The sequence below is a fragment of the Cuculus canorus genome, chromosome 4, assembly GCF_017976375.1.
Source record: "Cuculus canorus isolate bCucCan1 chromosome 4, bCucCan1.pri, whole genome shotgun sequence".
Classification (NCBI taxonomy): Eukaryota; Metazoa; Chordata; class Aves; order Cuculiformes; family Cuculidae; genus Cuculus; species Cuculus canorus.
In genome coordinates, this window is record NC_071404.1 from 47819110 (window position 1) to 47834268 (window position 15159).

Below are 15159 nucleotides of genomic sequence, written 5' to 3' on the forward strand. Positions count from 1 at the left end.
AGTGCCTGTTGTGTCTCTTCCTTTCGCCAGGCACCTCCAAGAAGGTTTGGCTCCGCATTCTCTATCTCTCAGGCAGTGGAAGATGCTTCTTCAGCCCTGTCGGCCATCACTCCTCTGGGTTGAAAAAGTCGATCTCCATCCATCTCTCCTTGTATGCCTTGTGCTCCAAACCCTAGCCAACCTGGTGGCTGTTGCTGGGCTGCAGCTTGTCACCATTTCCCTCGTAACAAGAGGCCTAAACAAGGCACGGTGCTCCACAGCCAGCCTCGGCAGTGTCTGACAGTGGGGATACAGGCCTGATGATGATTTAAGAGCCTCAAACTTTGGAATGACCCAGAAAAGGCAATTAAATCTGGAGTACTTTGCAATGCCTTTGAGAAATCACAACTGTGTTGTGTCATCATGAGGTGACAACACACCCGTAAGGGCTAGTGGGCTGAAAACCAAAGGAAGTCCACTCAATAAATAGGATGCATGCTTGTGCAGATAAGAAATGCTGGAGGTCAGCAGCACTGTGACGGGTGGTAGTCAGGTCCGTGAAAGACTGTCCACTGCAGCATCCGTACTGGATGGAAACGTTGCCTGCTTTGCAGTGTCAAGTGTCTTTCTTGCCCTGAGGCAGCTGCCTCCCACCCTTTACTTAGGGATTTATTTTAAATGTATTATTTAAGTTCAGAAATTTCTACAGTTATCTTAAATCCTAATTTGCAATTTATGCTTTATATTTTCTATTACAAATTCTATATTGTAGTCATGTACAAGCATATTTGTTGCCATATAATATGCATTTTCATATTTATAGGTATCTTGTGAAACATATGCCCACCCATCCCTTACCCAGGCTACAAGGCAGCAATGAGCCAGAAGTACTGATGAACTTGGCCCCAGCTGATGTGAGAGCTGAGGCTGAGAGCAGCCAAGCACTGACATACAGAGCCAGCTCTGTGATCAAAGCCCCTGGGTGAACCAGGGGCCACCGATTGCTATTTATAGCTGCCTTAGCTTACGTTTAAGTGGAGGCTTTAAAAAGCTCAGAGGCAGTTTGGGTGCCGGGGTAGCTCTGTCCTGCATGTGCGGCACGTGGTTCTTTGCATGAGAATGGTGCAAAGCCTTTGTTGTGCCATTGCACAGGCAGGATCAGGCCATGGCTGTCAGGGAGGCCACAAACAACATGTATTAAGCTGTTAATAAAATAGTACTTGATTGTTTGATTTGATTGAGCTAACTCTGCCTACCTTTTGAAGGACCCAAGCAAATCCCTTACCTGAACAAACCCCACCACAACCACAACTCTAGTGGCTGTGGAAATGAGGGCTACAAAGGTTATCCTTGTTACAGCTTCAGAAAACACAGTGTTTGGTCTTTTCCAGGCACAGTGGGAGCCTGAACAGCACAGTACACTTTATGTTCTGAACTGATCCTTACATGAATGAAAATAATTAGTGCAGAGTTCGACGCTGCCTGTGTTTTTTCAGCATCAGACTATGAGTTTTGATGGCACGGTACTGCACGAAATTGGGCTATCAGTAGAGACCAAGTGGCATTTGGCTTTCATAAAAATCACCTGAGTTATCATTGCAGTTCTGGAGGTGAAAAAGGGATCAAAACCTAAGACAGGTGAAAATTTGTGTGATTAGGTTTCTTTTTTCTCTGCAACCGAAAAACTAAATAGTAGATGCTGTTCCGCTCTTTGAGCTTATTTGAGCATAAGGTGTAGCACTGAACCCTTGCATCTCTCCATGTACATCTTTGTGCAAGTCCATGTATATGTGTGTGCCTACGTATTTGTGGGTCACGGTGATGCCTACATTGCTGTCCTCTTGCACAAGACACGAAAAAGCAATATTGCATTCATTTCCTTTCTCAAAAAAAAAGTCATCTGAAATACAGCAGTCATCAGGGGATGTTCAGCTGCTATGCACTATTGCACCTCCTCTTTGTCAGGAGCAGATAAGTCAGCAAATTATATCAGCCTACTTGTGATGACTTTAAGAACTATCATACTTATTTCAACTTACTGATTTTCCTACAGCCTCTGGCTTTTTTCCAGCTTTCCTGGTGCCACCTGGTTCAGATCACTATAAGTTGGTCATCCCAAAGACCACTTCCTTCTCCACCAGCTGTGTCTGCACAAACTTGACCTGCCTTCCAGCACTTTAACTTCTGCTCAGGAATTAGTGGCATCCAAGGAAACTTGATGGGACACCAAGCATTTTGGTTTACTTTTCAGAGGGGATTGCATTTTCTTTATACTAGTTTTCAGTCACTGCACAATCCTAGCGGCTTCTGCATGAAGCTGGCACTGCCCTCCTCTTCTGCATGACATCCCAGTGGAGGGAAGCTGGGCAGATCAGTAATATGAGATAAGCAAAGACTAGAAGAGGAGGGATGAAGGAGACAGCCAAAAACGTTTGCAGGCTCCACGGGCTTGGGACATGCGCCATTCCCAGCTGTTAGCACTGGAACACTGCTTATGGTGCCATCCGATGGCCTGACTTCCTCCTCCCCGACCAGAGCCAGAGGCAGGCTTCCTATGAATAACTAGCCTGCTTTCCAGCTCTCATCAGAGTTATTCCTGCCCTGGGTGTGTCTCTTGTCTGCAGGCACATTTCCTAAATTCTGCCTCATCCAATCCAAGTTTAGAAGTCCTTGCCCTGGTGCGAAGATGCTGTGCATAACTGATTCCAGCTAGATGCAGATGAGATTAGCTAGATCTAATTTAATGTGCAACTTCAGAAGTACAAGAATCTCAGAGAGGGGTAATTTTTGCTAACAGTCAGTTTCTGCAAGAAGGGAACTTCAAGATTTTCGTTAATTGAGTAAATCCTTGAATGTTACCCTTTTCCCCCCCTGGGATTAAATTAAAACTTCCAAATAAAATACCCAGATTACACTTGAAAAAACGTGTTCAAAGAATGTGAAGGCTAATGGTGGAAGTACCTCCATCTAACCTCCTTCCCCAGCACCATCCGTTCAGCTCTTGCCATTTACTTTTGACATTGCCTCTGGTACGTGCTTGAAGTACCATTTAAAAGTCAGGCATCTTGTTCCTGCTGATTTTCAGATTCCCTCATGAATGTTCAGAAAGCAGGAGTTACCTTTCTCTTCTTGTAGGGGCTCACCCACTCCGGGGAAAAGGGGTCCCAGTCTCCGGGGAAAAGGTTGTTTTAAGCTGGTACACTGCATATAGTGCCTCACCTTAGCACTGCTCTGACATTTTTGGCACATTGTATACCTGGCTAAGGACTTTCCTCTTTGTTGTTCCTGCCTGCCTGTCATTTGGTCGCTATACTGTCATTTTGTCTCCTTGTGCTGCCCTTTGGGCTCTTCCTTCACTGGAAGCCCATTCTGTTTTTCTCTGTGGTAGCAGTTTTCCTTAAGACATTTGTAGTAACTTATTTGCGTTCATTCCTTCCCCGATAGCCTCCCTTTGCAATGATTTTCATGGTCTCTCTTGCTTGGCATTTTTCTTATTAAAAACCATGGCTTTATGCTTCCTTTTATGCAACGCACAGTACCAGTCCAGGCACTCTCTTCCCTGTGCATGCTGGGCTGGAAGGGAAGGCGCCATGGTGTTCATCAGGACAGAGTACGTGTTCCTCAGGGTGCTTGACCATGAGCACATATGAGATCCAAAGGGAGCCGTGCCAAGGTAAATATCCTACCTCAGGGCTGCAGCCGATGTACTGAAGTAACTCCTCATTTCTGGGCAGAGGCAGTGGGGCCTCTGCCTTGGAGCACAGCTCCCCAAAGCGCTATCAAGAGCCTTAACTGAGAGTGGGATTTCCTTTGATACTGGGGCACACTGAGTGCTCTTTGCTTTATTTCCTGGGCTGGCCGCAGGGACTGGCCAGGGGGCTGTCACTGTTGTCTGGCCAGCTGGAACAGACACTGGCTGGCCAGCAGGCCACCGCAGCCAAGCCTCACTCCACTTTTGCTTGGCAAGGATGCTCACTGGGTCTCTCCCCACCAGCTGTTGATTCTCACAAAACTTAAAAGGGGTCTGTGGGTGCCTCACACCCCTGTTAAGTCCGGCTGAAACCCACTGGTGTGCTGACAAAGAACAAGGGAAGACTGATGGCCACACAGACATTCAGGTCAGCCACAGATATGTGCTTTCTGGAGGATGGCACTTTCTCCCTTAGCATTTTGATATGAGGCAACATGTGATTAAAATTACTTGCGAATTTACCCTCACAGCCTTGTCACTGGTGGACTTGTAACAAACCCCCTCCTTTGCTTGGTGCAAGCACCACAGTCTCGCTAAAAGGCAGCATCAGCTTCTCAGCACTGACAACCTGGAAATCGCTGGCAAGCACCAACGTAGCATCAGCATCATCCACGTTACCACGTGGGCACTGCCTGCTTCCTCGAGCTGCTGTGGCAAGCACAAGGAGTGTGGCACCTTCACCACTGCCCCAAGGACTTCCAGCAGCCAGGGATGGAGACCACCCCCCAACAGCACTGCTGGGCGCTCCCAGCCCAGCTGGGACAACAGTTGGATGCGGAGGTGCAGGGGACTGGAGTCCCTGTGCCCATGGGCAGCAACGGGACATGGCAGACAGGGTAGTGGAGAGAACAAGGTAGCAAAAGGAGGCTGCTATTTTGGGAGAGGGTCTGAGGTAGGGGGTGCCTCACGGCAGCAGATTCGGCACAACTCTCTGGGCAGCACTGTTACATCAGCTGCTCCACTGGTTTACAACACTCACCCTTGAGCCTTGGCCCCACAGTCTGCTGCGGAGTGGACACATTGCACAATGCCCCTAGCCCTGTTGCCCTTCCCAACCACGGCTGCCAGTAGCCAGCTGCTGGGAGGCCAAGCTGCCACATCAGCCTGCTGGTTCCCTACAGGGAGGAGAAGACACTTCATCCAACCCTGTCTCTAGCACCAGAGGAGGTGTCAGGACCAGGAAGCATCCCTGAGAACCTACTCAAGCCTGCTAGTAGAGGTGGCTCCTGAGAGACTGTGGTGGGGGAAGGAAGACTGCCCCACAGAAGGGACAGAGAAGCTCTGCCTCACCTCCTGCAGCCAGGGGTGCAGAAGCCGTCACGTTCTGTGCCAGGACGCCCTGGAGCAGATCCTCCAGATAAACTAGGAACAAACTCCAGATGAGACCCGATGGGATAGTGGGACCCTGCTGCCAGAGCTGTCTGTCACAGATGGGACAGGTTCTGCAATGCTCCGCCAAGGAGAAACACCCCCAGAGCCTCTTCCCCATGCCAGGGAGCAAGCTCTTCCTCATCCCTTAGCAAGACAGGAGGGGTGGAAAGCTGTGGGGAAATCACTAAGACCACTGTGCAAGGACGTAGCACAGAGCTAAATATAGCCACTATCTCATCTCCCAAAAGATAACAGCCTGTGTCCACAGCCCGCCACAACGCCCTGGCCCAACTTCCACCTACCTTTGCTTTGGGGGCAAACACTGAGCAGCAGTTGTGAAACACCCTGCCCCACTCATGGCAAACAGGGCTTGTATTGCGGTGCAGAAATACACCCTAAGCCACCTCGCATGCATTCCTGCCCTGGGATTTGTTCCTGCAAAATTGCTGGCTGGGGGCTGGCTGGCCAAAATCCCTATGGCTCGGAGGCTAACCAACACATACCTCAGCGTCTCTGTGGAGCTGAGCAGCCAGCAACATGCAGGAGAAGTCTGCAGCAGAGGAGAGCAATAAGTGTAAGTCAGTTTGGGGCTTCACAGTTTTGGGGCTCATCCCATTAAACTCACTGCTTCCACTTGAATTTCTCTGTTGTATTAAGATCAGTGACACTGAGATAGGCTGCAGTGGCCCTCCCTAGAAAAAGAGGAGGCAGCAGTGGAGAGGTTCCGCAGGCCACAACCACCTTATTGTGTCTCTGCCTATTGCTCCCAAGCAAGTCTGAATGCAGTTCCCCTCATCCCTGCTATAAACCCCATCGCTAAGTAGCAGGTGCTGAAATCCCACATACCCTTGACACATGAAATATTGCTCTTAGTCTTGCAGTGGATACATCTTTCATCTTTCTCTCCCAACTTTAAATCTCATCACTGCCGTTATAAAAAGGGTTTTAAAAAAACCCAAAACTTGCCAACAATGTGGGGTTTTTTTTCTCCTTGACAAAACCCTTTTGCCTCATGCAGTAATAAGTTTACGAAATGGCAACTTCCAGCAGGAAGCCTCCAGCTTTAACAATGGCTGTGTGTGTTTCCACAAGTTAATTGAAAACAAATGTTGACACTTCAATCCTGCTTTTATGCTCTGTGATAGAGGCGAGACAGAACAGCATTACTTGTAGCTGTGCAGTTAGAGACCAGACGCAGCACAAAACAAGGCAAATACCATTATCCTCAATGTTGCCGTGGGGAGAAGGTAGCTGCACCATCCCCACCCTGCAGCAAGTTTTACAGCTTCCCCTGCTTGCCCATGGAGATGGTGTTTGTTCCCAACGCCACTTCCCTGCCAGAGAGACCAGCTCTGTCTGCACCTTTGCATGAGTGAGGACATTGGGCTCTGCACCAGAGCAGGCTCAGGAGCAGCCCTGTGGAGCTGAGGTGGGCACCAGCAGCAGCAGGGCAGCTGGGACAACCCCTTGGCCCTACCAAGCAGGAGGGGTCCATGCTAGAGCATTGACCCACCCCACAGATGTTTCCAGAGTGTTGGTAACACCTTCCCAGCTCTGCACCTATGCCCAGATAGAGACTCCTGTAGGACAGAGCTCTGTGTTAGCTGCGCCCTGCTGGTGTTTTTTTTCCTACCACAAGCCAAAGTCGCGATTTCCACTTTGCACCATCAATATTGTCTTGAAAGAGGATTTTGGAGTATCCTTTGGAGATTTCACAATGAGGGCAGTAAGGCTCTGGCATAAGTTGTCCAGGGAAGTTGTGGCTGCCCCATCCTTGGAGGTGTTCAGGGCCAGGTTGGATGGGGCCTCGGGCAGCCTGGGCTGGTGGGAGGTGTCCCTGTGCATGGCAGGGGGGGTGGAACTGGATGGGCTTTAAGGTCCCTTCCAACTCAAACCATTCTGATTTCTACTCAGTGCCAGACAGCACTGCAGTCGCTAGACGCACATGTGCAAGTCACCCTCCTGCCTACCCATCACCGAGCCCTCGAGTGCCCCCAAAAGAGACTTTCCTGCCCCGACAACCCCATTCCTATAGCTCCAGCCCTCAGGCGCCGAGCTGTGCGCGCTCACACAGCCCCGCTCTGCCCTCTGGACAGGCGGCCCCGCGGCAGGGCAGAGAGGGGCCGGCAGCATCCCATGCTAATGCCCAACCGAGCTGGCGCTGTTCGGGAAAAGGCGCGGGACTGCCTTTCACAGAATCCCCCGGCGGAGCGGAGGCTCCGCGAAGCGCTGCCCTCTCCCCGCTGCCGGGGGCCCCGGGGCTGCCGCGGCCCATTGGCTGCCCTCGGGGAGCGGGGCGCGCTCATTGGCTGCGGCGCGGGCGGGGGGCGGGGCTACCGCGCTTAAGGCGCCGGAGTCCGGCGGCGCCCGGGTGGCAGCGAGGCGGGGGCTGCGGCATCGGGCTCATGCACTGCACCAGGTATGGCCCCGACGGGCTGGCGTGCTCCTCCTGCAGCTGCTGCTGCTCCTCCTGCAGCTGAGGTTCCCGGGTCGCAGCCCGCTGGGAGCGGTACCCGCGCTCCCCTCCGCTAGCACGGGGATCAGATCCCCCCCGGCTCGGCTCCTGGGAGACCGGGAGCGCTGTCTGCCCGTCCTGCTGCCTCCCCCGGGTCCCGTCCTGGCCAGGGTTTGCAGCGCTGCTTTTGTTTGCAGAAGGGGCGGCTGCGGCGGGGTTAGCGTGCAGCCCCGACCTCGGGTAAAATCCTGGGCTGCGGCTGCGGGACGGCTCGGCCCTTCCTGGATCGAAGGGGAGAAGAGGGCAGAAGCTCTCCTCTGGCGTCTAAAATCTTGTGGCTTCGCAGCTGCCGCACATCGAGCCCTCTGCTCCGGCTCACAACGGGCTGGGAGCCAGATGGAGGCAGGCGAAGGGTGTCGATAAACGTAGATTTAAATAATTCCTTTGCTTTGACTTGCCTCTCCTCCCTGGTAATAGAGGAGGGAGAACTGAGCAGTGACATCCTCTTCTCGAGAGGCAGAATCTAATCTGTCTTAATTCTATGCTCCCTTTCCCGCATGAGCTCTTAAAGCTGTTTCTCTCTTCGTGCCTTCATAGCATCCGATGTTTAAGACGGTCAGTGCTACCCCAAAAAGGAAACCTTCCTCTCTTGGCTGCGAGTTGGGCATCAGCAGGCTCTGGAGTGCAGAAAGATGTCTGGTGTGTCGAATGAGCTGGAAAAGACAGTTTGTAAAAGCATGGAGCTCAGGCGAATAGTCACTATGAAAAGCTGTTACTATAGTCCTTAACTTAGGAAAAAAGCTCCAAGTGGTGCAAATTACCCTGGATGTTTCATGCTTCCTCATTCTAAAAATTGTGGATAAACGAGGCTTACGAAGAAACCTGACTTCTCAGCATTTATGGGGATTTAATTGAATAAATTTCCCTGGGAAACGATGCAATGCAGACTAAACTGGCCCAAACAAGAGAGAGGCATTGGAGGAAATGACCTATAAAAAAATGTATGCGAGTAAAAACTTGGCTGAAGTAGGAAGAGATGAGCGGAATGGTGTTAGCAGACAGGTGGATCTGCTGTCTGTCTCGTACAACTGCCCTTAAGCTGCAAGGGGGCTGCAGGAGGCAATGCAGAAGGAGCGGTGGGTGTGTTGAGAAGCAAGCCTTGGCACATGTGCTCTGGATAAACGGATGCCCTTTCTGAATGGATGCTGTGAAAGCCTGCTCAGAGCTGCTCTGTTGGTGTTGCAGGGTGGAGAGTTAAAGCACTGAATCGGAGAGTGTAGCTCTTGCTTTTTCTTGGCACAGGGGCTGCAATCAAGTACTAGAGTTGGCTGTGTGTCTTTGGCAGCCGCAGCTCTGCTGTGTCAGGTGATGGGCGGCCTCTGCTACTGCTTGCTGGCTCATCCTGCTCCGCATGGTGGGAGCAGCTTTGGAGTCTGGCCCGCAGCCAAACAGGAGGTTTTTATTAAGGGAATACTCTCTTTAAGGTCAGCTGCAACACAGTTGACTTGAGAGGAATGTATGTGATATATCTGTCCAGCGGCTTTGGATCCAGAGTGGGCCAAAGAGTTTGGGAAAAGCATCCAGCCTAACCTCAGTGTAGGGGCAGGAGCAATAGGTACAATGTTCTGGGAGCTGCCTGGCTGCAGAGGCAGGTCTAGGGCTACATCCAGCAAGGTGCTGGGTAGGAGTCTTGACAGTCTGCTGCTGTCAGACTGTTGTCTCTCCTTACAGTGCCACTTGCAGGCATTTAAGATGGAATGGTTCTGGGAGATGGTGATGAACAAAGTATATAGCTCATTGAAATGAATGCTTTTCAGCTTCTAAAAATATCAGACACTTGTGGCTTTATGAAAGGTCAGTTGCGTACAGCAGCTTGTGACAAACTGAGTTCCTACTCCTACAAAAGCATCCAATGCACTGGGGAGAGACTCTCCTGGAGGGAGAAGAGTGCAGCAGGAATACTACTGTACATAGTATTGGAATGCTATAATGGATTTTATATCTGGATTTTATGGACATTAGCAGGACTGAGCTATGGGTTTTGCTTTGGGTCAGGGGTCAGAAATGCTCTGGAGCCTGCTATTCCTAGCCTAGTAGGGCAGTGCCTGTGTGTGTCTTCAAACAGTGGCTCTGTCTCTGTAGCTGTTGGAAGAGATCTTGTTCGAGGGCACAATGGGCCCTGGTCCTGCCAGTTCTGCTGTAGCACATTTCTCGGTGTCTGTAAATCACACCATGGAAGCACTTGCATTTAATTAGGCTTGAGGGATTTGTAAGGTTGACAGAAGAAAATGTCTTTGGGGTGGCTGGGATGAAGTGCTGTAGCATTTGTCTGATAAAATTCATATTAAAATGCTTTTCTAACATCAACTGACCCTTCTTCTCATCTTCCAGAGTATTAGAATATTTTCCTCACAAACAAGCAATGGCTGTGGATGTAGCAATGCAGCTATACCTGTGCTCTTCACCCTTGCGAAGAGAGAAGTGTGCCTGCAAAATTGCTCCGAAGCCAAGCAAGCCGTTGCGGCCCTGCATCCAGTTGAGTAGCAAGACTGTGCTGAATGGACCAGAAGAGGAAGCAGACTCCTTCACGCACAACAAAGTGAAGAAGAGGGTGTCGTTTGCGGATAGCAGAGGCTTTGCTCTGACGATGGTGAAGGTGTTCTCAGAGTTTGACGACTCACTAGATATTCCTTTCAACATCACTGAGCTTATAGACAACATTGTGGGCCTGACAACAGTGGAGAAGGACAGCTTTGTCCTGGATTTTGTTCAGCCCTCTGTGGACTACCTGGACTTCCGAAACCGCCTCCAGACAGACTGTGTCTGCCTTGAAAACTGTACCCTAAAGGAGCGATCTGTTGTGGGAACAGTGAAGGTGAAGAACATTGCTTTTGAAAAGACTGTGAAGATCAGGATGACATTTGACACCTGGAAAAACTTTGTAGATTACCCATGCCAGTATGTCAAGGATATGTATGGAGGGTCAGATCGGGACACGTTTTCCTTTGACATCACCTTGCCTGATGGAATTCAATCCCATGAAAGAGTAGAGTTTGCCATCTCCTTTGAGTGTAATGGGAAGATGTACTGGGATAGCAACAGGGGCACAAATTACAGGATCATACGGTCAGAACTGAAGTCTGCCCAGGAAGCCGTCTGCCCCCCACGGAGCCCTGACTTCAGCAGTGCCTTTGACCAGTTTGGGAGTCCTCGGTGCTCCTATGGTCTCTTTCCGGAGTGGCCCAGCTATTCGGGCTATGAGAAGCTAGGGCCTTACTATTGACCCAAGGACAAAGTCCCAATTAACTGTTACTGGAGTGTCTGCAGGCCTGGGAGCTGATCTGAACATGAGGTGTACAGAGAGGTGGAAGAAGAATAGCTCCATGTAGCTCTTCATAAGCCTCCCAGCAAACCCAGATGTGCTTTGCTGGCAGCGAGCTTGTTAGCTGGGGAAGCATCTCCGGCATAAAGGGTGCCTTCCCTGCCTCAGCTCAGATAACTGGCTCTCTGGATGTTCTAAGGACCAGGAGCTGTTGCTCGTGTGTCTCTTCAGTGCTGCTACTCCTTCCTCTTCTGTAAAGCTGCTAGTCTCCAGGGAAACACTACAGTGCTTATATTGTCTGTCCAAGCAGTGGTAGTGGTGGCTGGTTTGTATTGCTTGCCTAGTGTTAAAAGGCTTTTTCAAAATATGTTCTAGTATTAATTTTTAGCTGGCTGTATTTCAGCTGCAGGTTTCTCACAAAGCTGGCCTGTGCCTGTCAGGAAATAAGAGTGGCTGGCTTGCAGGGAGTGGAGTTCTCTCCTTGCATGCATCCTTGTAGTGTTAGGTCCTTCCTACTGGAGGCAGAAAGGATGTTTTGGAAATGAAAATGCAAATGCGATGACAGGAAATGTGGCCCTACAGCCTGCCATATTAGGAGGCGTGTGTACTCGTGGGAGAGGATCTGATATGCTTAGTCACCAGTTGTTTTATCACATGATCTTGAAAAATTCTCATTATACCCTCGGTGTTACCAAAAATAGAGATCATATGTAGCTTGTGGTGCTTGTGACACAGCTGTGGGTTGAGTCTTCACTGCCTTCTTCAAAATCTTCCTGTTTCTTTAACCACAAGCGATCAATGATGCTTTTTCCCCCTTGATGGACATCTGAAGTCAGCTATTGGCCATGCTGGGTCCTGAAAATACGGTTCTTCCTCCTGTGGACTGTAAAACAGGGCTTTGTTGAACTGGGGCCCCGAGTCCTGTGCAGGAGGCTGTGCTCGGGTGTTACAGAAGCTAAATGCAAATGAGCCATATGGCTCTTCTTTGCTGCGTTCTGTGACAAAAAGGTAACCATTGTATACCTGCTGCGGCAGAAGTGCCTTGACTGAGAAAGGGGTGGTACCTACGATCCCAGCAATACTTTGGGATAAACAGGCTTTGTAAATTATCTTGCTTTTTTTACGAAGATCTCCTAATGGTTTGCCACCCCATGCCATGGACTGTTTGGTAGCTGGATGCTGTGCCATATTGGATGAGTATTAACATACTGGCCTTGCCTTGCGGTTGTAGCAGTAGCTGCCGTTTCAGCCTGTAAATGCCTGAACTTGTGTGTCTGTGTCCGTAAGAAGCAGCTCACTCCACCTGTGCAAAGAACGAGCTGTGAGAAGTGTGAGGTGTGGGGTTATCCTGACACCACCCTGGATGTTAAACAAATACTGATGTGAGCTCTCCCTGTTTTCAGAGCGGTGGCTTGTCCTCTCCGCCTGTGCTGAGGTGAAGTGGCCAGCTTGTGCAGTGCCAAGCAGCCTTGCAACCTTCTTACGTGCTAGTTGAGCAGAATAACTTAATCCCTCAAGCCAAAGGGAGAGTGCCAAATAGTTTATAGAAATAGAGGTAAAGGGAATCTTACTTTTTCTAGTGCATAAGCTTTATATATATTTTTTTGGGTGCCTATAATAGCCTATGGATGGCCCCAAGAGAAGCAATTGGCTAGGCTACTTTTTAGACCTAGCTTATAATTCTGGAGGCTACTGTATAGAAAATACTTGCAAGCTGTTTTACCCTAACCTAGAAGGGGATACCATGATCACTGTTGGATGCTGAAAGGGACAAGAAAAGCTTGCAGTAGGAATAGCTAGCCTTCAGCTGCTGCTTTTTCAACACCCGGCATCAGTGTGTGTCATCACAGTGCTTGATCACTTAGTTCAGGCAGTAGATCTACTTGCTAGCTCAGTGCTCATTAGGTTTGGTTCCTCTGTTCAAGCAGCTTCTCAAGTCAGACCTTCTAATCTGTATCTAGTCTGTCTTGAAGGAACTGTTGCCTAGCTTAGCTTGAGCCTGGTTTTAAACTTAAAGCAAGTCCGAGTGATGTTGATAATTTGTTTCTTGTTTTTTGTTTTCTTTGATTTAGTGTATGATGTTAAAGACACTGACTGTAGAAAAGTCATGTTCTCCTGGCATGCTGTTATGCCTACAGGAGCTGTTTGTGGGCTGAAACAAGGCATGTATGTGTGGGGTGCTGTGGATGGTGGTAACTCCTTATGGGAGCTGTCTGGTTTCAGGTTGTGGATGGGATGTCCGTAGAAAGGAACGTAGAAGATAAGCTAGAAGAGCAATGCTGTAAGTAAAACCTAGGCTGGGAACTGACTATTTGACCAATAGCAGTTTAAAAATGCTACTTGTGGCCTTTCTCCTTTTCCCTTTTTCCTTTGCCAATGTGAACATAGAAGTGAGGGGTCACTCTTCTCACTCTATGACTGGAAGTGCCTTGTGGGGTGTTTGGCATGTTTGTTTTAAAAAGATATTTTTGTACACAACATCCAAGTGGAAAATGCACTTTATAATTGCCATGTAATGACTCTTTTAAAAACTATGGTTCTGTTTTTATCTGATTGTTAAAATAAAGGTGGAACAAAACGTTGGCTCTGTACCCTGCAGTCTTCTTACTTAAACACCCATGGGGCTGAGGAGGTGATTTGGATATGGGACCAGCTTCCTGCAAGTGGCCATTAGCAGGGAGAAGCACACGTCCGTAGTGGACTCTGCCTGAAACAGGAAAGAGCTGCCTGTTCCTGCTGCCTTCCTATCAACACAAATGCTTCCAGATCCTTTGCAGCTGGGGGAAGGAAGAGATGAGAGGCACCAGGCTCTTGTCTCTGTGCTCTGAAATTTCTCTGCTAAGCACTGTGTTCCTGAAGTACTCTTCACTCCTCCCGAGTCTGCCAGGAACAGCCTTTTCAGGTTTTTCTGCATTTACTTCAGGTCAGTCTCGGTCACGGTCACGGCTTGATCTGGGATCAATGCTTTCTCTCTGCCTCGGTGTGATGGATGCTAGGAGAGGTGTTGCACTAGGAGAGTCAGGCTCTTTTCTAATACCAGGATCAAGTGAAAGTCGGACCCTGCTTCACCTCAAACTAGTTCCTGTTGTCACTGCAATAAAAAGCACTGCCAGGAAATGTGCCCCTTTGCAGAAAGGATATCAACTCCTGTGTAAATGCCAGCCAGGGCTAGTTTTAGGACTTGACCTGGCTTTGACCGCAAAGACCAGGTCTTGGTGATGCCCTGAAGGCATCGCATTTCAGACAATCAGCTCTGAGTTGTGTGGCATTTGGCACTTACAGATAAGGTAAGAAGGAAAGCTGGGGTGGGAAGCAGAGACAGTCTTGGCGTGCACTCGCTTGAGGGGTTTTGCAGGTGGTGATTCCTGTCTTGCTGTACAGCTTTGCAGAGTGTGCTGAGCCATTGCTCTATACAGAAATAAAACTGAGCATGTTCTTATTGTGGCTTTTTAAGAGTCTCATATTCATAAGATGAGCTATCTTTCCAGTGTTTTGCTTTCTGCAGCAGCTGGGTATGGTAAAGTTTTTTGTTTCTTGGGTTCCTCCCCCAGTCTTTGCATCAGAAAATCAAGCATGCTGCTATGGTGGAGTGCAAGCTCTTCTACCCAGTTTTGAAGCTGTTCTTCAAGACTGAGGAGTACGGGATGTGTATGCACCTGGGAAGAGAGTATTGCATGCTGTTCTTTGCTGGTTTGTGATCTTTCAGTCCTCTCTAGCTTGGGGGACCCTGTGCTGGCTGTCACCCATTGCAGTTTGTGCCCAGAGGCTCTTCTGGCATTGTCTTTTTTTTTGGAGGGGGGGGGAATTCTTCTGAGGTTGAAGATCTGCCCAAAGGCTGCAGAGAAGTGCTCTGCAGCAGGAGTGCTCTGGTACTGGGAAAGGGAACAGCACTGGCTAAGGAAGGGGAGTGGGCGTGGAAAGTTGCATATGTGATGTGAATGGGTAAGAGAGAAAACCCTGCATGTAATGCCCTGCCTGGCAGCAGTTGTGCCATGAGAAGCAGGATGAGGCAAAGGGCTTCACTTTCTTGGCAACCAAGACTCCCTTTTCTTTTGCTATTTCCTTTTCTCCCCAAATTCTGTATCACCTTCACATCTAACCAACTGCTGCTAAGCACCACTAACAATGCTTCAGATATATATTTTTTTAACTGCTGTTTTTCTTTTAATCAAACATAAGACATCTCTTTCAGAAGGCCATATGATTGCTTTTGTGGTTGCAGGGGGGAAGAATACTTTTTTTTTTTTAAAGCTATTTGTGCTCCTCCCCCTGCCCCAGCAT

General features: G+C 49.3%; 1 protein-coding gene across 2 annotated transcripts in view; it reads left to right on the forward strand.

Moving 5' to 3' along the window:
* The first annotated feature begins 7296 nt into the window (after positions 1-7296).
* PPP1R3B (protein phosphatase 1 regulatory subunit 3B) overlaps positions 7297-15159 on the forward strand; it is a 35212-nt gene continuing 27349 nt past the window's right edge. The window contains exons 1-2 of one of the 2 annotated variants that reach the window (XR_008449559.1): positions 7297-7520; positions 9948-13801. Coding sequence is in view for 1 of the 2 variants with exons in the window: in XM_054064587.1 (XP_053920562.1) it covers positions 7507-7520; positions 9948-10839 (906 nt within the window). In the remaining variant the exon portion in view is untranslated. Of the gene's footprint in view, positions 7521-9947; positions 14660-15159 lie in introns of those variants that run through there. The other variant, XM_054064587.1, reaches the window with a different exon arrangement.